This window comes from Lottia gigantea, assembly GCF_000327385.1.
Source record: "Lottia gigantea unplaced genomic scaffold LOTGIsca_14, whole genome shotgun sequence".
NCBI classification, from domain to species: Eukaryota; Metazoa; Mollusca; class Gastropoda; family Lottiidae; genus Lottia; species Lottia gigantea.
The window spans coordinates 2,197,726-2,222,545 of NW_008707617.1; the positions used below are offsets into that span (position 1 = coordinate 2,197,726).

Genomic DNA, 24,820 nt, shown 5'->3' on the forward strand with positions numbered 1-24,820 from the left:
AAATTGTCTCTGATGGAACATCTAAATGGTCAGCTAAAGTAGCCATAACAGGTATATTCCTGATGTTATTTGGGCTATGGTGTTTTTAACTAATTCTGAAAGGTTAATTATTAATTGGACCTAATTTCTGACGTGACATGACCTGATTTCTGACTTGACATGACTTAATTTCTGACTTGACATGACCTAATTTTTGACTTGACATGACCTAATTGTGAGAGATATGAAGACTGGTCTATTGATATTCTGTGATCATTGTTTTTAATATTTTAGTTTTTAGATACATGCTTGGTTGGTATTGAGTTTTACAAAGATTTGACTTAAAAATCTTGTAGACACCCTTCTATAAAACTAAATATAGGAGTTTAGTTGAATTTATTTCTCTGGGCGATGATTACAATAAGGAATGTTGTTTCTTGTATATTTTAATAATTTCTGAAATTATAGAGAATTTTGTAAGAAGTCTGGTTTGCAATTGATTTAATTTGTTTGTGTTGGGATGAAAAATATCTCGGTTATATATTTAAAAAAAAAACTTATCAACAGACATAGGTGACATTGTATAAAAATTAAATAATTCTTTGACTCTCTACTCTCCATATTTTGTATGACTATTTACTCTTGTTTGTTATTATATTACCAACACTTGGTCAGAGGCACGCAAATAATGAACAAAATTTGACTATGCTTGTCTGAAGATCCAGGGTTCAATTCAGTCAAAGACTAACATAATACCTATGGATTTTCAACCTGATTTACCCTTTCAATGATGAAGGTTGAAGAGGCTGAAGTGAAAGAAGTACCAAATACCAAACTTCCTTCGAATGCTGTTGTAATAATGTGTTTATGTGGTAGTAGAAAAATTTGGTAGTGTTTTGGATTTTCATTTTCCAATTGATTAAGTGCCTTAAGTCTGATTCCCCTTTGCGATTAGAAACACAGCAAGTGGATTTAGACTGTGTTTTATGTAAGGCATCAACAGCTTCCACTAAATCTTGAATTTAAAATACCCCTCAGCCTACCCACTATATAATGACTGTTGTGCCTGACAATATTAGTTACTGCAAGAAAAAGTATTAGCTTATCAAACAATTAGTCTTAAAGAATAGAATGGGAATAATAGTTAAGATAAAGCCTTACCACAATAATTATTGTAAGCTTGTAGTTTTATAACTTTGATTTTAGGAGAGAGTATGACTTCTCCAAAGTACAAAGTCCTAGAGTTAAAAGATGTTGTGGTGAACATTAGTATATTGTGTATCTTGTCTTTTTCTGTGTATATTCATGTATTTGTTTTGTTATTGTAATGAATAGTGGACCTGGCAGTTGTAACTATTGTTGTAATCACATATGTAACCTTTTATCAAAAACCTCATGGAAAAGTAGACTATATTACCGTTACATCGGTCCATCTGTCAACATTGGTGTGATCTCACATTGGTGAGAGTTTTTTGAGTTATTGTCCTTGACTTGTCAAAATTTGTCTGTTAGTGCAATAGAGGCTACAGTTTTAATCCTATTTAAATGAAATTTGGTGTGATCATATATATTGATAATATCTTGGACAACTTTAAATTTGACGATTTTTCAACGAACTTTTTTGAGTTATTGCCCTTGACTTAGTCGAAATGCGTCAAATGTGTTTTTAGTGAGGTCTATAGAGACTACAGTTTTAATCTGATTTAAATAAAATTTGGAGTGATCATGTATATTGATGATATCTTAGCGAGATTGAATTTAAAGATTTTTCGATGAATAATCTTTGTCTGATCATATATATATTGATAGTTGAATGTTTTGGAATTTAACGATAATTGGTGAACAGTTTTGGAGTTATTGCCCACAAAAAGTTAAATTGCACAAAATAAGTACAATAGAAGCTGCAATTTTAAATTGATTTGAAACTTGGTGTTAACATTGGAATTGAAAATATCTTGAGTATGGAGTTGATTACTTTTGCAATAATATTTTCTGAGTATTGAATAGAAACTTGACAGATTAATCATTATGGTTCATGTTGCTCTTTGAATCTAAGAATTCAACAAAGAGGCTGTGTGGGTGTATGTTTGCCTTGCCTGGCAATCTAACTTTAGTTGTTTATACCTTTATTTATTAAACTTGAATATTAACAAGAAATGATTAATTCATTTTACTCAGTCACCATGTCTTTAATAATGTAGTTATTAACTTGCTTAACCTCTAGAATGTATAAATCAATTTATAAAGGCATGTTGAATTAAAAGTAGTATTAAATCACAGAGTAGTATGTGTAGCATATGTTATAATATTGTTATTACAAAACTGCTGAATAACTGTCAATAATTCATGACAAGTCTCCCGTGTGAAGAATGTGCATAACCCAAATAGCTTTAAATGGTTGTAATTCATACTGACTTATTCTAAATTCATTGTTACATATGAAGATGAAAAAAAAAAGATATTTACCCTTATTAGGGAGAAAGTGACAGTCATAATACACACTGTTATTGTTGAAGTTTTATAATGACAATAATTGGAAGTAATAGTAGATAAATACTTTTGAATTGATACACTCATGAATATGCAGACATGATAAGAACTTTATTGCATATGCATCTGTAAAGTGCTTGTGCTCGTAGAAACTGTTTGCCATTTCATGCTAATTTGAATGTTTTTTAAAAATGATTTAGGAATTCTATATACAAGATATCAAACTATATTAGTCTTTGCATTCCTGATATGTGATATTTCAAAATTATTCACTGATATTTGACTTCTGTTGGTTACAGTGATATCCGCTCAAGGTCTAATAGGAAAAGATAAAACTGGTACTAGTGATCCATATGTCACTGTTCAAGTAGGAAAAGTCAAGAAAAGAACCAAAACAGTACCACAGGATCTAAATCCAGTTTGGACAGAAAAATTTTATTTGTAAGTTAACATAAATCAACCACTTCATTCATTGTGTTTGCATGTAGAATCTAAGGATTGAATAAAGAAATGCTATAAAACATCTGAATACTGTTAGTAATAAACATTTAAGATGAATGACAAAGCAATAATAATGTTTTTTCCATTGAAATTATTTCAGACTATGAAATACATTGATTTATTTTTCATAAAGTAAAATGTCTTGTATTTCAGTGAGTGCCATAATTCTTCAGATAGAATAAAAGTGCGAGTATGGTATGTATATTAAGATTTCAGAGAATGGAGGATTAAACTTCTCTTTGTTGGTGTAGATACTTGGTTATAAATTTAACTTAGCATGCGAAAAAATCACCCCAGCATACAGACTAATATGAAATAATAAATAATGCTCAGATTAACTTAAAACAAACTTACACATTGCTCTTGTCAGACATGACTAATACAAAGAGTCCTGACCGCATCTGGGATATATTTTAAGCTATATTTTTTCAATGAATAAATCTTAATTAACAGGGATGAAGATAATGATTTAAAATCGAAATTACGTCAAAAATTGACAAGGGAATCAGATGATTTTCTTGGTCAAACTATTATTGAAGTGAGAACTTTGAGTGGTGAAATGGATGTGTGGTATAATTTAGGTAAGAGTAGTTTTTTGTTAAACTTTCTCTTCCATGACAACAGATAGAGTTTAAGCTATATATGGCACTGTTGTTTATGATGGTCAATCATATAAGAATTATGTATCTATGCATTGATAAGATCTGAGATGAAAGTATTTCCTGTCAAGTTTTTTTTTTTTTCAAACAGAAAAGAGAACAGATAAGTCAGCTGTGTCAGGTGCTATCAGATTACATATTAGTGTTGAGATCAAAGGAGAAGAGAAAGTTGCACCTTACCATGTACAATATACCTGCCTTCATGAGGTTTGTTGAAAAAAAAGAATTATCATTTCTGCAAGAGAAGATAATATTTCACTTTTATACCTCACATAAATGTGGGACATATTAACATCACACATGTATGTCCGTCTCTTCAACAATTCTTGATGAATTTTAATGAAATTTGTGAAATTGTTTATATTAACAGGGATATGATTCTTACTGAAAATACAAGCAAAATCAAAAAACATTCTATGTCTTATTGCCTGTGTTCTATGAGACACGTTCAATATTAATGCCCTTGTTTTTCAGATAGCAAATTTGGAAGAAAAAAGTAATATGTTTTCCAATTGACTAGAAGCAAAGGTAGCAAACCATCTTATTAATCCAATCTGAATATTTTTTATTTTCTTTTCAGAATTTATTTCATTATTTGTGTGAACAAGCTGGAGGAGAAGTAAAGTTACCTGATACTAAAGGGGTAGATAAAAGATTTGTATGTATATTGCATGCACTGGCAGCATGCCTCTTTTTCTACTTACTTCTTATCTGTTCATAATAATGTTGAATTCAATATTTAATTATTTTTATACCAATATGTCAATTTTTATAGTAACACAGCAAACTTGAGGTTCTTATTTTCAATCAGTTTTGTTGAATGTTTATTTGAAGTTGAACCTATGAGAGAAAGTTGACTTCTTTATGTCTCGGAGTTGTGAACTCTCAATCTTAGCCAGTTTTTCTTATCATTTCATCATGGAGACATTGTGTTATTGTGGTTTGAATTCAAGTTAATTGACACTATATTGATAAAGCTTTATTTTGAACAGATCAGAAGACTTTCTGCACATGAAAATTCTGTTTTAATAAGTGGGAATAATATGGTGGTCTAATTCTTCGTTGTATCAGTTTAGCTCTACTCAAGCTACATGTATTACAAATGCAAATCCAACTTCCAGTATGACAGCAATCAAGAAAAAAATAAAAGGGAAAGTAAAGACAGTAAAACTTCTTAACTAATGAATTGATAATACCAGCATTTTGTATACTTATACCCAGAAATATGAAGACTATTGGTATGTTCTATTAAGTACTCAGCTGGATGTTGGATTCAAAGTTTAAAAAATCATTATGGTTACCTGGAATAAAGTTGTTATCATTTAGACCACTATATCCTTTTCTGCTATTTCCTTCTGGCTTTTGCTATTAACATTGTGCTAGTAAACTTTTCCCACAAGTGAACCCTTCTGTCTAACTTCCAACTTCTGTCTACATTGTTGTCAAACTCAATAGTGAGATAAGGTGACTTCTTACATAAAAGGAGCTGATTGTTTAAGTTTTTTGGAATGTGCAAAAAAGGTGTCGAAGTTATAAAGTGCTGTGGAATTTGAATTAATTTAGAGAAAATAATTATCTTATTTCAGCAATCATTGTTGTAATTCTCTTCCTTTCTACATAGCCTAGAAAATATCGTCTTCTCTCTGTTGTTCTTTTGTATCAAACTCATTTTCACTCCACAGTCAATCATATCTTGTTATTTATATATGGAGGCTTGTAGGAATGGAATTTGCTAATATTAACATTTTTTATATCCTGATACATAAATACACGTATCGCAAAACAGTACTGATCTCAGATTCAAAATACAGGTTCATAAAAATGATATAAAATCATAGCACAGGTTAATAACTACACGCCGTGTAAACAAACAACATGCCATTCTTTGATGTTGACAACTCAATTTAAATGGAAGGTAAAGGGCATGAAAGTGCTCCAAATAACATAAATTTGACTATAAGTTTCAATTTAGTAATTACATAAATGTGTTAACCAAGACCTTTTCTGTTTAGCTCCTGGACAGTTGTGTTAAAATGTTGACCTCAATTGAAGGAAATACATAGAAAAAGTGCAAGGAATTAAGGAAAAAGCACTGAATTCGTTTTAGATCCTTTATTTAACATTATTCAAACTATCCTTTATTCTGTATATTAAACTAGAAATAATAACTCACCTATTTCATCCTCTCATGGTATTGTTGAAATCCTGTCTGGTTGACTGTATAACTATACATCAAAATACCAAATAATTACTTTTTTATGTTGGCAAAAATGGCTAAAGGACAAGCATTCACTTTCTCTTTCTTATCTTGAATTTATAACTTCTGGAGCTTGAAAATCAAATCCAATGTCTGAGTAAACAGAACATGCTCAACTGTGTTCATCTTTTCTTGTACTAGCCAAATGAATTGAATTGAACATTGAATTATTTTCTCACTGATTAGTGCTGGAGGTACAATGTAGGGTAGAAAACAGAATTTTTTTCATTATTAGTCTATAAACCTCTGTTGTCTTGACTTGAAATTGTAATTTCTGTACAAATTGTTATAGGATGAAGCGTGGAAGGTTTACTATGATGAACCTTCACAAGAAATAGTAGATGAGTTTGCTATGAGATATGGTATAGAGTCTATTTATCAAGCTATGACGTAAGTTGATGTGTGAAGTGTATTCTGTTTTTTTATTGTCCGTTCAGACGACCATTTGTCTCTTTGAGCACGCAGTTTGAAACACTAGCTTGCTAACCTGAAGTTCCAGGGTTTATTGAGATGAAATAATTAATTTTGAATTTCAAATATGACGTAGAATACCATACCTATTGGCCGACATGGTTTGATGGAAGTTCTCCAAATACTTTTATATTTGTTGATCATCAAGTAATATGCTGACAATGAAGTTGTAATAATGTTGTTGTATGGCTTTAACTGCTCATTTATATAATTAAGTTTCAAGGAAAATGGATTTTTGAGAATTTTTTTTGTTTGTAGACATTTTTCCTGTTTGTCAACAAAGTATATGTGTCCTGGTGTTCCAGCTGTAATGAGTACTCTTTTAGCAAACATAAATGCATTCTATGCACATACAACCATAACCACAGCTGTATCAGCCAGTGATAGGTTTGCTGCATCCAATTTTGGAGTAAGTTTTATTTCTTAGTCCTTTCCATGATTGAAATGTTTATATTAAATGAAAGGAATCTAGTATGTTGAAGTAAGTACAGATATTTTATCAGTCTGTGAACTAAGCAGACATTTTAACATGTACACTCTTTGAGATCTAAATCTGACATCAAGGTAATGAAAAAAATTAAAAGAAATGTACTGCCAAAGAAATGACATAACATGAGACATACATGATGAATTTGATGTCTCTGATGTCCAAGAAGCAAGATGTCAATATAATATGTTGTTTCCTACTTTGTCTGACACTGATAATGACTGTATATATCTTGGAATTTCTTTGATGTAAGATCAAGTACTCTTTGTGAAAATTCAGTAACAACACAAGAAGAAATAGGCCCACTTCTGTCAAAATCTTTAAGGTAAAAATAAGTTGCCTAAGTGTTATTTGTGTAAGGAAAGGTATGATTGTTTTTCAGAAAGAAAAATTCATCAAACTCCTTGATCAACTGCACAATTCATTACGAATAGATCTGTCCATGTATCGGGTGAGTATATTTCAGGTCATTTTTCGTATATAGGCGTCACCGATGTCCGCCCATCAGTTGGTCCGTCCGTAAACACTCTAGAAGACGCAATTCTTGACTGATTTCAAGGAAACTTGGTATGATTGGTTGTAATTTCCCCAGGAGGATTTTCACCCAAAGATGAACCCAATTCAAAATCAAAAAATCGAAAAATAATAAGTAGGAGTTATTGCCCTTTTACTTGAAAACGATCTCAGTTTATAGCTGGAAAACATTGTAGAAGGCATAATGATTGACAGATTTTGACAAAACTTGATATGAGTATTTGTAATCACCCAATGAAAAACCCTATTGAAAATCAGACGAATTGAAAAATATTTACTATGAGTTATTGCCCTTGTGCTTAAAAAACGCATTCAAGTTTTAGTTTAAAAATATTTCTATATTGCACTTCAATTGTTGTAATGAGCACTATTTTAACAGTGAAAATATTTTATTATTGTATCAAGTGTAGAAGGATACAGAAATGATATTTATATATCTTTTTTTAAATAAACAATATTTCATTGATACATTAAAGGAATGTTATGCAAAGTGGTCCATATTGGTCCACATAGAGTCCCAAGAAATATACAAAAAAAGAAAATGTAAATGGTTGTTTTTTATATTTGTAGAATAATTTCCAAGCCTCTAACCCTGCCCGCCTTCAAGATCTCAAATCTACTGTAGATTTACTAACCAGCATTACATTCTTTAGAATGAAGGTAAATATTGTGTAGTGATTTGTAGAGTATGTTGACTAGAAATAACAAAAATATATTTACATCATTATGTGCCATAAAAAATCCCATTATTTTCACATAATAATGTAAAATGGAATTTTAGTTTTGAAAAATCAATTTTGAATTGCTAATGAGAATTATCATGATACTTTTTTTATCTTTAATTGGCTCAGCTTCAGTCTTCATAAACTACCACTAGGATATACTGGTTTATTTGCAGTGCCTCATATTTGGTAGAAAATAAAATGACTACTTTCACTAAGTTAATGTTTCATTTAATGTTGACATTTAAATCTTTTATACTCCTGCTAAACTTTATGTTTTTAGGTCCAAGAATTAACAAGTCCACCAAGAGCTGGTACCGTTGTGAAAGACTGTGTTGTTGCATGTGTTAAATCAACATATAAATTTCTCTTTGATAATTGTTATGAACTATATCAGCGTGAATTTCAAACTGATCCTAATGAACAAAATGAAGGGGAAGAAAGTGGATCTCATAGTTTAGATTTTTGGCATAAACTTATAGATTTATTAGTATCTGTCATAGATGAGGATAAAAATAACTACACATCAGTATTAAATCAGTGAGTACCTATAATCAATTTTCAAGTCAAGTGTGAGTTTTTTCTTTTATTAGAAAAGCGAAAGGTGCTTATATGGAAGATCTTTCCCCATATGATAATGTCTCAATATCGGTGTTGCTTAGGTTCAGAGTATTTTATAATTTTGAACAGTGTGAATTTTAATAAATATGTATAATGTAATAATATTGATCCTTAAAATTAGGGTATTTCCATATTCCACGTTAATAAATTCTTGATATTGAATCATCAATACATAAATATGGGTAAAGAAAGGGTTATGACAACATATATCAAAAAGGGGGCTTTATATGACTGTATGATAGTCAGGTATTAATTTTATATGTCCTAGAATTGCGGCATCTTACAAGAAACAATGTTTTCCATTAAAATAATCCAAAAGTTTACAAATGATCAAAAACATGGCTTATGATCATGTGACCATATTAATAAGTTAAACAAAATTCTTGTTGCAGTATTTTTCATAGTATAGTTTTGATATATCTATTATTTACAGTGCATAAACTTGAATAAACTAAAATATATTATATATAATAAAATCACTAATTTCATACAAATATATATATTGATTAATTTCAAAATGAAATATTGTACAAAGTAACTAATGTTTACATGTAGGCCTGAATTAGTTAGTATTGTGGAATATGCTATATTATCACTGAATATTATGGTGTCTGCATTATGCCATTTTGTTTCTGTTGCACATTATTTACAGTGAAAAGGATTTGTCCAGAGAAATTCAAGAGTAAAATGTTTAAAATGTCCAAAATATTCTACACAACAATTTAATTGAGTTATTTTATGCTTAAGACATGACATTAAAGATTATTTTAATTTTCCATCACTGAATTTCTTTATAATATGATTTCTTTCATTGATGAAGGAACAGTTTTGAAAATTGAATTGATTGAAGATAATTGCAAAACATTTTATCTAAAACCATTACATATGTATGTATCAATGATCAATTCATATTTATATGTAAACTAACAATAAAAAATTATATTCACTGGAATCCATGATAGTTAAAAAAAAAAAACAACAACAAAAAAACACATTATTTGAAAGTTGTTAGAAAGATATATTTTGAGGACTATTTTTGAAATCTTATAGGTGTAATTCTTGAACTTAATATATATAATACTAATTAATTACTAATCAAGTCAGACAAGCTAACTTAATACTATATAGGTAAGGTTGATAAATAACATCTTTCAAGATAGTTTCTGTCAACATGTTTCAATTCATATTTTCAAGGCATAGTAACAATACAATAAACAACGATATGACGTCATGATATTTTCTTCGGGAGATAAGTTATGATACATTTATAATAATAGATTGAAGAAATAACAAACAATTTTTACAATCTGAAAGATTTCAAAAAATCAATCAATTAAATTTGGGCTTTAGTTTCTCAATGATATATGTCTCATTAATTCCAATAATTGAGCTGTTGTGGCTGAACATTTTGTAGAAAAAATGACAGACATTGATATGATCATTCTTGTTTTGGGAACCCAGATCTGTAATTAGTGGTCATCCTGTACCTCAAATTGTTTTTACAGCCAATATAAAGCTCATTACATCCTCAACAGCATATATTATATAAACTCTATAGTACATGTAATATTAGCTTTAAGTATAGCTAAGTATACTGATGAGATCAAATAAGTTCTATTTTAACAATTTTGAGTTATTGGCCTTGAGTCGATATTTTAACATTGACATGTGAATGAAAAACTACATTTTGATTTTGTAATGGGCATTGATCAACTGCTTTTTTCTCCTTTTTTTTGAAGATTCCCTCAGGAGTTAAATGTAGGACAAGTCAGTGCCTCTATCATTTGGAGTTTATTCTCCCAAGACTTGTGTATGGCTTTAAAAGGTATGTGTATGATTGCTTTATTTTATTAGGTATAAGTTCAAAGTTATAAAAAGCCAGACAAATCTGACCCTGCCCACTACAGGGGTAAGATGTAATGTTATATTGCCCACTGAAGGTCATAATATTATAATATTATATTTTGTTATATTACTATAGCATGACTCTGATAAAGCGAAAAGTTTATTGGAAAAAAAAATTGGCTTGTTTTGTTTTCATGACAACTTTAATATCAGAGGATGAGTAAACATGTCGAGCATGGATAAATCCTACCTCCCACTCCATACAAAAATAAGAACATGAGATGATAAATGATAAATTGAAAGTCTGCTCGCAGCACCTGCACTGATCTCCTTCTGGCTTATATTTTTTTCATTTTTTTTATACAAATATTTTTGTATTTTAGTGTCTGTACATCTTATGATCATGTACTTGATCATTTTAACATAAATTGTCCATCCCATACACATGAACTTGTTCGATATGTATTTTCTAACAAACTGTACATTGATAGTATTTTGTAACATGTATTTTTGATCTGTCTGTCTAATACACATGTAATTGACTTGTATTTTTAAACAAATTGTACATCAAAATATTGTGTACATTTTTTATTCTATATATTTTTTCATGTCATTCATTGTATTGTAAGACAGGACCATGTCCTTGGTTAATTGGACCTCATTCTAACCACTGAAAAATATTTATTTAACACATAATTTTTTCAGATCATGAAAAAGAAAGAACTTGTAAGAGTTCAGAATATATGAATCTTCATTTTAAAGTGAAATGGTTGTGTAATAATTATGTTGCCAATGTGCCTCAATATAAAGGATCCATTCCAGAATATCCACAGTAAGTAAACATTAAAGGGACAGTTTTGGTTGGTTTGGATCTTAAATAAATGCCTTTGGAAGAAATATACGAAAATTGCATAATTCCTAAACAAAAAACCTATTTTGATATATGTCATTTTCTGTATATGACAGATAATGATGAAAAGATGTTAAATATCCCAATAATATGAGGTCAAAATATTATAATCATAGCTTTGATACTTTATGAAAAATCTTGACGTCAAAAATGTTACCGTTTCTTATGTCCGATGTCCAGGAAAAACATTGACTCTTTTCAAATTTATAAAGTATCAAAGCCAAGACCTCATAATTAAAGACATTTAAGACATCTTTTCGCACAAAAGTAGTTTCAATGGTTGAAACATAATAAAAATTCAAGAAATTTTTGTATTTATAGATGGTTTGAACCATTTGTTATGCAATGGTTAAATGAGAATGATGATGTGTCTATGGAATATTTACATGGTGCTTATGATAGAGATAGAAAAGATGGAGTATGTTTACAATTATTTCTATTGTGCTGATCAATTCAGAGGACTATTTTATAACTCTGTCTTGTTATAACAGATCTGAAAATGTTTAAGAATATGAAAACTTTTTATTGGCCAACATATTTGTTTGAAAGTATGTCATGGTCACACCCTGTTTGTATACAATATTGATACAAAGTAAGGATGATGTCTATTTATTTTGCTGATGATCAATTGTGATGAAATGCATGGTATATGTTACTTTGAAGGATTCAATTTTTAAAATGAGGAGCATGTTTATCCCTCAGTCTTCCATACATCCATCATCAACCATAGAAAGCACAATTCTTCACAGATTTTGACAAAACTTTGCAAAATTGTTAATTATCACCCAAGGATGAACCCTACAATATTTTTTTTAAAAATTGGTACATATTTAATATTAATTTTTGTCCATTGTTCAATTAGTAATTTTGGAGGAGTTACAAATCTGAAAGACTTCAGCAAAATTTTGTGAAAATGTTTATTATCACCCAAGGAAAAACCCTTGAAAAAAGAAAAAAAAATCTAATATTTGATTTGAGTTATTGTCCTAGTTCAATTTTAATGTTCATGGCTGCCATTCATCCAAATATTTTAAATCAAATATAGCTGCCAGTGGATGTAAGTTACATCTGAATGAAAATTGAAATGGTGCAAAATGATGCTATAAGTGTCTCATACACATTAAAAATTTAGAAACCTTGTTTACATTCCCTTTAAAAGTGACATTCTGCTTAGAGCTCTGTGCAATATAGGTTAACCGTGCATTGTGTGGAAACACATTTTTTACTGTAAGTTTTGCTTTAGTTTCAGAAAATATCTGAGCATGCTCTGTTTTCAACATCTGTGGTAGATGTTTTTACACAGTTAAACCAGTGTTTTGATGTCATTAGAAAACTAGAATGCCCTGATCCTGAAATTGTTAAAAGATACATTAAAAGATTTGCAAAGGTAGGTTCTAAAATATAATTCGATATATATATATGATCATTGTATGTTGTGGCAATATTATTACCTGCACCAGTGTCAGTCCTTCCATTCACAATTATTATTATTGTTATACACTGTAAAATTAACAGTTTTGATACTGAACTTTGTTATTTGTATAAATAGACATAAAGCTGTTTCTGAATATCAACAACTGTTATCTTTCATATTTAAAGTGCTATAGCTCTTTCTATTTATGTACTGATTTGCCACAGACTTTGATATATATATATGTATGTAGATATATGATACAAAAAAATGTTACACAGTTTGTGGCACCAAAAGAATCTTGAGGTACAACCAATTTTTCATGAAACTATGTAAAAGTTTGTCGCTTGGCCAATCTAAGGCCAAAGGACCAACTGGTAGAAAGGATCCTCAATTTTGAACCTGAAAATTTATATAATTGTTTTTTTTTCATTTTTTCAAAGTGGGTGGTAGGCTATAGGGCGTAATTTTTTGGTCAACAGCTTGATTTTTTAAGATCTTTTATAACTGCTGTTTATGTGTTAAGCAAACATTAAATAATTCTTTTTTATCTAATTATACAGACTGTCAATAAAGTATTATTGGCGTATGCTGATATAGTTAGGAGAGATTTTGATAAGTACACCAGTAGACAAAAAGTGGTGAGTTACTACATTATAAAAATATTTTGTTTAGTGTCATGGCTGGTAATACCCCTAGAGTTACAGCCTGAATATGTAGAAGATCATTTGTAACCCTCTTGAATATGATATTATATTTAATGCCATGGTTTGTTGGGAAATATTTTTGAATGTAAACTGTTAAAAACAAAAACTGGCATAGCTCAGAAATAGAAATGAGTTCAGCTGACAACACTGGAAGAGCTACTATTGACCTATGTCATGTGAATTTGTTTATTGGTATATCTTTCATGTCTTACATATTTATATTATTAATTATGTTTACATTGTTAATTTTCAACTATTCCTTACTAAAACAGTTTCAACTGATACATTATGAACTGATCATCCAAGTATTAGATGATTTCTGCATATCCTTATTTACTCATTTCAGGCTTGTATATTAATGAATAATATCCAGCAATTACGAGTTCAATTAGAAAAAGTCTTTGAGTCAATGGGTGGAGAAAAAGTAAGTTTTAGCCATTGAAATAAAATCAATTAAATTTGAAATATTGTACACTTAATGATTAGTTGTTTTCCTTGCTGCTGTCTGTCTATACATTTCTATTAACTTTGTACAGAATTAGACAAAAATTGGTGAAAAAGATTATTATTACTCTAGGATAAACCCTATTGAAACTTAAAAAAATATTTAAGTGTGGGACAATAATATAAGACAAGTTTTAGTGAGAAAACTGGGCTGTAGAATACCTGAAATCGAGGCCTTATCTACCATGTTATGTTGTGTAAAAGTACAAGGAATAATCAGAATTAGTTGTAACATTCTAAATATAATATTGAATAATACAAATCAATTATATAATTACATTATAATGATTTAGTTTTTGATTTTAAAAGCACTTTATAAAAATATGTATGATGTAGGTTTTATCTTAATGTTGATCAGTGGAAAGTTTTAGATAATCTTTCTTAAACTTGTCCCTCTAAAGTAAAACCTGTCCCTCAAATGTTAAACTTTTACCTTAGAAAAGAACTGTCTTGAGTTATGAATTTGAATTTGAATTAACCTGCAACATCAAAGGGATTTGCTGCCATAGGTTTATATGTCAAGATCTTGGCTTGTAACCTTATTCAGTTTGCAAGTAGAGATGAGATAGAGACATATTCTCAAATGTATAAAGCTGTCATGGAATTGTGGTTAACCCTTTTAGACCAATGCTAATTACTATTTGTATTGGCTCTATATCAAAAGTTATCTTAAATGACACAATGGAAAATTTTTATATGAGACAAAAGCTACTGAGACTAGGATGATCTCCGTGAGGGTCATGAGCACACTTTTGTATGGAGTTTAGTGCTATATAAATGTACCATTGGAAAAAGTTTTAACTGGGGACTAAAGTTTGACAGTTTTAAGGTTTTGATATATCAATTTAAGGGTGCTTGAAATTGTTTTTGGTTTTAATTGAAAAACTGGCTTCAAAACTTTTTGGAGTTTGCTGATATTTGGGCATATTCCAAGATTTACAATTTTGTATTAAATCTCTTTTCATAGCTTGATTCCGATGCAGCAGAAATATTGAAAGAGTTACAACAGAAATTAAACAGTGTTTTGGATGATTTAAGTACAATATTTGCCAAAAGGTAAGTTAGAACATGTAAATTCTATAACAAGCAAACTATTTTTTGTCAGGCATTATATTATATTACAATGGCACAGGGTTCAATTTAAGCAGTATCAAATGGCACTTTGTGAGTCAAAATGACCCCTTTTGCAACTCCAATATTTCCTATGATATCCAAAATTTAAATTTATCATGACGATGTGTAAATCACATCAAGTTGAATCAATGAGATCTTGAATGAACTTTACATTAGTATGAATTGTCAATAAATGTTTTAGGGTTATTTGTCTTTTGACTTTAAAGAAATATCAGATTTCTTGATTACAACCTCGACATTAAATCTGTTTCCCTTCACCTGGCTAAAATGGCTGTATGATAATAACATTTGAACAATTTATGCCTTCATAGGTTGTGAAATGAAATAATTGTTTTTCAGTTTGCAGCCTCAAATACAACAGAGTATGACTGAGTTGGGGCAGTTACTGTGTAAAGTGAAAAGAGCTGGACAAGTGAGTTTATCACAACCTAGTCAGCGTACAACTATACAACAAGAATCAGATATGATACTTCGCCCATTGATGGATATTTTAGATGGCAGGTAGGTCTATACATTGTTAAATGCCCATATTGATAGGTGCATATATTGTGTTATTATCCCTGTCTGTAAGTCTGTCAACAATTCTTGTAAACACATTATAGACATCAGTTTTTATCTGATTTTAATGAAACTTTTTGTGATCATTTATATTGATGAGATCTCGGTCAACATTGATGAATGTTTTTGCCCCGACTTAGGAAAAACGTGTCAAAATTTGTTTGTGAACACAATAGAGACTACAGCTTTCATATGATTTTAATGCAATTTTTTATTATGAAGAGGTCTTGGTCAAGTTCTAATTTGACAATTGTTGTGGACGTGTATTGCCATACATTTCTTGTATGCATAGTAAAAGCTACAGCTTTTATCTGATCTTGGTGTAACTATATTGATAAGATCTACGTCAAGTTCAAAATTGGTAATAATTGGATAAACAGTTTCAGAGTTATTGCTCTTGACTTAGTAAAAACTCGTTAAATTTGGCTTTTATGCACCACACAGGCTACAATTTTTAGCCGATCTTGATGAAGCTTAATATCCATTTATAAATTGATGAAATTTTGGTCAAGTTCGAAATTTGTCATAATCAGAATAACGACTTCGAAGTTATTGCCCGTGACATAGGAAAAAGGCCTCAAAAATATTTTTGTGAACACCAAAGAGACTACAGTTTTTATCTGATTTAAATGTAATTATATAAATTAGTTAAAATGTACTAAAAATTGTATGTGAGAGCAATAGAAGCTACAATTTTCATCTGATTTTAATGAGACTTGGTATGATCATTGGAATTGATAAGATCTTGACAATGTTCGAATTTGACTACTTTTAATAGAACATTTTAAGAGTTATTTCCTTTGACTTGATTAAAATGCATCAATATTTGTTTGAGAGAAAGTGGTACAGTTTAATCTGTTTTACATGAGTTTTAAGTTATTACTTTTTGCATTGAACTTGACAGATTAAACATTATGATTCATGGTGTGGATGAAATTTCTTTATATTTTGAAAGTTCTGCTAAGATGATTTATTTAGTTAATTTGAGTTTCTATAGAATATGATGGAATTTAGTTATTGATTCAAGTGCTCATAAACCTTGATGTTGTTATTTTGATCTTGTATTTTTCTATCTACAGCCTTCCTATGTTTGCTCAAGTTTGTGAGAAAACTGTGCTCAAACGCTTGTTAAAGGTTTGTCTTTTTTTATAACATCATCTCTCAATAATAGATCTGATTGTAGATCTGGTTAAGATTGCAAATAATATGTCTATCAGTGTTTTTCACATATACAAGAAATTTTTCATATTGTCCTGAGTTTATAGGCCTTTCCGGAAAGTAGGTTATTTCCCCCTGAATTGCACATTTTTCCTGCGGCGCTAGCAAAAATTACTGTATGCTACCTCCAGGGGCTATTCGGCTCGCTTGGTTGACAACGTCAACAATGTCTTCCAAGACAAAGAAATATTGCTGCGTATGAAGTAACTACAGGGGAAAACAACTTGGTTCAAAAAGAATATCACTGCATAGATTTCCAGCTAATGACCGAGTCAAACGAGTTTGGTTGCAACAATGTAAGCTTCTTATGATGACCTTCAAATCCACGGAGAATAGTTTTTTTCTGTTCTGACTTTTTTTCTGACAACGCCTATCAACCCTATTCCACCATTGTTTCAAAGTAAATCTTTCAGAACTTCAGTAAGAAGTTTTTGTCATTTCGCGTTTTGCCAATTACTGTTAATTTGTTTAATTTATACTGGTACTGGTAGGCCTAATTTAGGCCTAGATCTAATTTAATATGACTTTGAATTATGATAACTAGTTTTTGTCCATCCTGTCTTTTACTACCATGACTAGGCCTACTACTAGGCATTGCAATTTGCCATGCCAAGGCCAATGATGCCCTGAAGATGTAGGTAGACTGATTCTAGCCAGGAAAATGCTCACTCTTCTTTTAAATACCTGATGACACTTTCTCTTTACATGTTTTCTGGTTTGCATGCATGCATCTAATACCCCACGTGCCAATGAAGAAACAACTTACTGTGGCATCATTTTAAAACTGGAAAAGGAAAACAATTCCTTAATTATTTACACCCTCATGTTTTAAGAAAATAGATGAAAACCATGAAGATAATGAGGTTTTAGTCGGCTAATGAACAAGATATTAGCATCGGTTTTGACAGTGAGGTATCATCAAACAGTGAACATGGGTTTATTACTTCTGGATTAATGTTAGATACCTCCCTGCGAGTCCCTGATTATTTGGGACAACCAGATGTTAAAAACCATTCTACTATCAGGAATCAGTATATTCAAACATCACCATCAAGTACAAGATCAATTGTAACCGAAGGTGGCTGTTCAAGATGTTGGGTGTCAGACTGTAAATGAAATTATCTGTGTTGTTGCTAGTGAACAGGTATCTCTTCCTGTATAAACATATGATGACATCAAATCAGATGCACAGAAAGGAATCCCAGTTTGCAACACGTTTGATGCTTTGTTTGACGAGATAAAATCTGATGCAAGAGGAGAAAACAACAAGGAGAAGTGGAACAAACTATGGATGTGGTGGTCGGCCTGCTTTTTACATTGTATAGATGAGTTCTTTATGGTCTTATGCGAATTAGATTGGGTCTCCTGTTAGAGGAGTTGGCATATAGATTTTTTATCTCAACAACAACATGAACGGAGACACCTTCATCATTAAAGTTAAAATCTTTACTGTACAGTGACTAGAAATCACATATGACTTGGAAATTTTTAAGAGAAATTAGTCAAGATGGCATTGTCACTTATGTATCATATCTTTTGTGTGGGAGCAGTAGTGACAATCAACTCACTATAGAAAGGGGGTTAGTTGAACTCTGCAAACCAGGAGATTCCATTGGCTGATTTGACCACCCCCAGAGGAATAAATTTGATTTTTCCTCCATTAAAGAAAAAGCAATTGAAATTTTCTGAACAGGATGTTATAAGAACAAAGGACATTGCAAATGGAAAGGATTAAGAATTTCCGCTTTGTACAAGGTGCCATTCCCATCCCCATGGCTAATCAGGCATCAAGGATATGGCGATGATGTGCAAGATTACAAGGTACAAATTACTTTTTTACAATTCGCATAGCATTTTTTACTTTTTGAGTCGAAATTGCATAGCATTTTAAAATTTTATGGAGCAAATTCTTCCATGAAATTGTATAGCACTTTTTTTTAATTATTTTTTAATGTTTAATAAAAGTTATGAATAATATCATTGAATAAATTGATTTTTGATTTTATCAATTTTAATACCATATAAATGAAAAAGAAGATGACATTAAACCCCAAATATGTTGCTCATTCCATTTGACACTCGAGTAAATTTTAAAAATCTGTCACCGTAAATAATGCACGCTTAGAACTACACGTTTACTTTTTATGATATTTCTTCAATAATGGATTGAGAAAGTCCTAACCAACCGATAATATTAAAACCTCGGGTTTGCGGTTTTTCTTACAGAAATGGATATTTAAAAGTTGTTATTATTTTGTTACAATAGGAGTGTTGTATTTCAATTGTTAAATGAGGAAGCATAGATTTTTTTCACCACGAAGGCCATATCCATTCTGCTCTACTCTATCTCCCCGAAGTGTCGTCTGCTATCCACCTCAGCATAATGTTCCTTATTTAGCACAATCCATGACTACGATACTATACTTTGAGTCTGTGCCGACTTTTAGTCCTCGAAAAATTTACTAAAAGGTGCGACAAATTAAGGGATTCTCCTTGTTTCAGACACCTAATCTTATTATGAGTTAATTTAATTTTTAGAAAATATGATGTATTGCAAAAAAAAATGCTCTACTGACGAAAATTACATCGCATTTTGCCGAATATTGTATCGCAAACTGTAATGTGATACCGCTTATTTTGTTCCTGGATTAACAAGCTTACAAACCTCTCTGGTTCCAGAAAGTAGATTTAGATCTGCTGATTGATCTGGAATATTTTAATAATGTGATGTCTAATTCTTTACTAGTATTTCTGCATAGAATTCTTGTTTTTATTGTCACATTGTTGTTTGCAATTGTTAAAGCCCACGCAGATATCATTGAAATCAAAGGGAGACAATTCATTTGCAACAGCAGTCCAGTTTTAAGTTGTTAAATATTATTGTTATTTTGTTGTTCTACTCATAATACCATGATAATTACCTTTTAAAGGCAGATGATATAACTGTTTTTATTTTTCAAATGTTATGTTAATATGTAGATGGGATACTCAACTTGTTTGTTTGGCGTGTTTGTATATATTTCTGTGCACAAACAAGCAATTTATTTTGTTTTCTGTGACAGACAATCAATTTGGAAATTCTCAATATTTTGATATTGAATCAACTTTTGCCATAACTCAAATTTAGATATTTATTTTAAATATAACAGTCACATACCTGGGAAATGTTGCACATAATTATATTATTAAACAACTGATTGAGCCTGTTTTCGACCTGAATCGATAATTTATTTTAGATTTCCCTGACATCCATAACTTAGATAAGCCAAGTAAACAAGTTGTTGGCCATGACTAAGCACCCACAAGATCAAAGGTCATAAGATGCTAGGTCATAACCTACAAGTTTTTTTACATGGCAAGTTATCATTAAGGAAGAAGTTTTCTAAATATTTAATGTGTATCAGGGACAATGATAGCATCTATTTGCATCATTCAAATTTTCAATCACACGTCTGTTCCTGCAATTCACTTAAAACGTTTGATGACGTCACTCATCGCAAATGGCCTTATGTGATAAAGCATACTTTGCTTAGTTAACCAACCTGCCTTGGATTTCTGACGGATTTCTGTCTTGGGATTTAATTTCTTCATCAGTGGCATAATGACAAAATTTATGGCCCAAAATCATAATCTCGTCAATATCACAATATCAAACAGAATAAGAAACCGTCGACCTCAGTTGCTTTTTACAGCTCATTTTCAAAACAATGTAAGTTGTATATATCCTTTTGTGAAAAATCTGGCACTCTTGAGAAATCATCGGTCCAAACTTTCAATTCGGTAGGATGCAAAAGAATTTCACTCAACCGTGTTGTTTGTTTTGACACTTTCCTTTCATTAAACTCTTTTCCTTGTCTTGGGTCACGTTCAGATCTAAATTTTCCCAGCCGCATTTCCACCTTTCACTCATTCTATCAGTGCCGCTTGTTCCCCTATACAGATTGTCCATGATCACTCTAACCTTTTCATACCTATGAGGATAAACCTTTCTAATCTATCATTATTTACACGCCCTTCGTCAATCTGTCAAACGATAGCCCCCAGAAGTAGCTAGCGCCAGTAGCATCTGATTTATTAAGGGGAGATAACCTCGTTATCGGAAAGGGCTATACGTAAAGGCATGAAAATTGATACTGAAAGTGAAGATAGATTGTGATCTATGTAGAGAACTTCAGTAAATCTTCTCCATATACATTTATAGTGTAAAATAGGCTATAACTTAATTAAACTTATTATACCACATCTAAGCACCCTCTACTAGTAATGTTAATTAAAACTAAAAGCCCAAAGTAATTTTTTTATATCCAGTTATAAGAATATTGAGAATATATTTTTAATCTTTTAGATGATTTTTAATGTGTAATCGTTGATTTCACTTCAGGAATTGTGGAGAATAGTTATGCACACAATGGAGAAAACGGTTGTTTTACCTCCTTTATCTGATCCAAGACAGGTACGATATTTCAATAATTTTAAAACTTTAAATAATTAGTAATTTTGATCTGATTTCGATGGAACGTGACATTCATGAATATATGAGAGTATATCAACGTGTCCCCAGATATTGATATTACTTCTGTTTGATTGTATTGGTTGTAAGCCTTGAATTGGGTGCAAATATATATCATAAATGAAAATGAAACCTGGACACATTAATATTTATACAGACACATGAAAAAGTGGGCGTATATTGCCATCGCCCCTGTCCGTCGGTTCACATTTCTTGTAGGCTACAGTTTTTATACGATCTTAATGAAACTTGGTATGTATGTAGATATTGATGAGATCTCGGTCAAATTCGGAATTGGTAATAATCAGTTGAACAGTTTCAGAGTTATTGCCCTTGACTTAGTAAAAACGTGTTAAATGTGGCTTGTAGGCACGACAGAGACTACAGTTTTTATCTGATCTTGATGAAATTTGGTATGCATGTATTTATTGATGAGACTTGATCAAGTTAGAAATTGGTTATAATTGAGAACAGTTTCAGAGTTATTGCCCTTGTGTGTACAGCGATGAGACATTGTTCATATTTTAATTTGATGAACTGTTTCAGGTTTTTGCCTTGACTTATAGATGATTTTAAGATTATTTGAAAATTCATAATTAAGCCACTAAAGGTTTTGTTATCATTTCTGACAGCTGGTAGTTGGTGTATGTTATCTTGCCTGGCAAGCTACCTTCAAATGATTTCAGAATAAATGAAATAATCTGACGATTTACTATTTATTACTGTTTTTTCTGTTTATCATATTACCATGATATGATAATAATGCCATTCCTCTATGTTTATCTAACATTTTTAATGCTATATTATTTCAAATAGAGTTCAGAAACGGTAAGGCTATTATTAACATGTATTTGGTGATGGAATATATTGTGCATAATTTAAAAATAACAAACTCCAGCATTTTTCAAAAGGAAATTAATATTTCAAATGGCTAATTTTAAAAATTGCTGTGTGTATTTGTGCATGTTTAGCCATAACTTGCCTCTACCAGATTGGTTCATATGAAAATTTCACAGATACAAAGTTCATGTAGCTCTTTATCGTGGAGACTTTTCTTACTCTTCAAATAGGAAAAAGGTTTTTAGTAGCTGAAATATATATTACAATTATTTTTGTTAATAAAATAAAAATACTTTGAAATTGTACTTTTATTAACTTGTTACTTTTTATTTTGTTGCTACATGAACATGTAAAGTTTTACATCTGAGAGTTAAATTACTAAAACAGCATCTTGGATGTACTAGTCATTTTTAAAATCAAACTTTTCCTTTGTCTAACCTGTGTTTGGAGAAAAATATAACCTAACTTTTGCTTTCAGCTTCTTTCTTCTGTAGTGGGTGAAGGAAGTAGTAAATGGGATGAATTTACTAGGTTTTTCTCCCTCCCTGGTGTAAGTTTCTACAGGGGAGATAATTCTAATCTTGATAACTTGATTTATTCTGTAACATCTTGGATTGTATAACAATATACTCTTTAAAACATACTCTCATATTGGAGTGATTTTTGCAAACTGAAGTACAAGGTCAAGATCTAGAAAAGAGAGCAATGTATTTTGGCACTTAAAATGATGATGAAATGATATACTCACATAGTATTATTTATTGTCAGTCTATTCTCGACTCTCAAAATATACTAAAGAAAACTAATTTTGGGTCATTGTATATCATTATACAAATCTGAGGTGTTGAGATCAAGATCAAATCTATCAAAAGTTTTTTCATTTTAGCTGTTCTGTAACTATTTTTAACCTGGATATTTTTTATTGCTGGCGTAAAAGCATGATTATGGCAAAGTGTTTTTCAATCCTACTCATGTTTTCAGCTCTTACCCTTACCTGGCAATGCTAAAGCTAAAGTTGAGGATATGTCTCGTATTTTGCTGAATCATGTCAGCCAGATTCCTAGTAACAATCCTATGAAACAAGTGAAGACTTTACAAGCAACATTCTTGGTATACCCTCCTTGTTGTAAAATTGTTGTTGTTTTTTTGTAGTTCTTATTCTTTTTAATGACCTAGAAATTCAGCCACAGAAGTTGTACTGCTTAGTTTTATTCAACTGCCAGTAGCAGAGTTCTGGAAACTAATGTATAGAACAAAATTTTTTGACGAATTTCTGGGTCTTCCAATTGTTGATATTTTGGTTATTAAAGTACTTGTTCACAAATAACACAGTGTAATTTCATAGAAATGCTTTTCCCTTTGTTACTACTACCTCTGTCTAATTTTGAGTTCAATATTGTTTTCACTAGCTTTTCACTTGCTCTTTGTTATCTTAGTTTGAATTTTTTTTTCTACTAGTACATTTTTTATATAAACTTTATATTTTAGTAGAATCATGTCTGTATTAATATATTATTTAGTAATTAAAATCTTCCTTCTCATCTTTTTATATCGATGCCAAATCAAATAGCTCAAACTTGTAAGCAGTTGATTCCTTTATACAACTTTCCATTATTTTTTAGTTTTTGATATTTTAACATATATAGATTCAATAAAATTAGCCCAATTAGATGCACGGTATGCACCATAAAGAATAATATTTAATGTATTTAAAAATTTACTAATTTCATACTAAATTTCCATGGTTCTTTTCTTCAAAACTCACAGTTGGTATCTTATAGCTATTATGACAGTAAGATATAATATTTCCTACTCTCAAAAAGATATATTCTATGCTCCCAGTTTATTTTGAAACCTATTGGTATTATTCACACAAAGTGCTAACTCAAACAAATGTTAGATTTAAATTTTAACTCCTGAAAACCATGTAAGGGAGACCAGACAATCTCTGACATTTTTTTAATACAAATTACACAGTAATGTCTACAACTTAATCATAAACTATAAATAATCATCTATTTTGAAACATTTCTGCTCTAAGTTAAGCATTAAACTAACCAATATTAAATACATAAAAGATAATTCTATATGGTACATTAAATTAAATTTGAGGTTATTCTGGGAAAAAAAGTTCAATTCAGCTTAAATTTATGGTTTACATGGCCTATATAATTATAAAGTTAGAATAGCATAGTCTCATAAAAGCACTGGCCAAGATAAAACAAACAATGAAAGAGATATGTTAATTATTAGTGATCATTATTAAACTATTTTCATTTGTCGAAATCTACCCTCTTCTGATATGTTATTTATATTTAACACTGAATCTGTTATATGAAAACATTTAAACTCATTGGCAAAAAGAAATGAGTTACATTATTAACTGAAAGATATACTGTACATCCTAGAAAACTAAATAAAACCTAAATATTGAGAATTCTTTCGTTCCATGATATGAGAGG

General features: G+C 30.5%; 1 protein-coding gene across 1 annotated transcript in view; it reads left to right on the plus strand.

The window, feature by feature from the left end:
* The window catches only part of LOTGIDRAFT_157505 (hypothetical protein), a gene marked incomplete at both ends in the record, with an annotated part of 32,436 nt that overhangs the window by 3,540 nt on the left and 4,076 nt on the right, over positions 1 to 24,820 (plus strand). The window contains 20 exons of the mRNA XM_009049712.1: positions 2,769 to 2,910; positions 3,124 to 3,165; positions 3,424 to 3,551; positions 3,721 to 3,836; positions 4,210 to 4,272; positions 6,179 to 6,276; positions 6,616 to 6,766; positions 7,227 to 7,295; positions 7,949 to 8,038; positions 8,384 to 8,640; positions 10,461 to 10,546; positions 11,272 to 11,398; positions 11,798 to 11,894; positions 12,720 to 12,863; positions 13,451 to 13,528; positions 13,941 to 14,018; positions 15,066 to 15,154; positions 15,572 to 15,733; positions 16,870 to 16,924; positions 21,390 to 21,461. Of these exons, the coding sequence (XP_009047960.1) occupies positions 2,769 to 2,910; positions 3,124 to 3,165; positions 3,424 to 3,551; positions 3,721 to 3,836; positions 4,210 to 4,272; positions 6,179 to 6,276; positions 6,616 to 6,766; positions 7,227 to 7,295; positions 7,949 to 8,038; positions 8,384 to 8,640; positions 10,461 to 10,546; positions 11,272 to 11,398; positions 11,798 to 11,894; positions 12,720 to 12,863; positions 13,451 to 13,528; positions 13,941 to 14,018; positions 15,066 to 15,154; positions 15,572 to 15,733; positions 16,870 to 16,924; positions 21,390 to 21,461 (2,144 nt within the window). The remainder of the gene's footprint in view (positions 1 to 2,768; positions 2,911 to 3,123; positions 3,166 to 3,423; positions 3,552 to 3,720; positions 3,837 to 4,209; positions 4,273 to 6,178; positions 6,277 to 6,615; positions 6,767 to 7,226; positions 7,296 to 7,948; positions 8,039 to 8,383; positions 8,641 to 10,460; positions 10,547 to 11,271; positions 11,399 to 11,797; positions 11,895 to 12,719; positions 12,864 to 13,450; positions 13,529 to 13,940; positions 14,019 to 15,065; positions 15,155 to 15,571; positions 15,734 to 16,869; positions 16,925 to 21,389; positions 21,462 to 24,820) is intronic.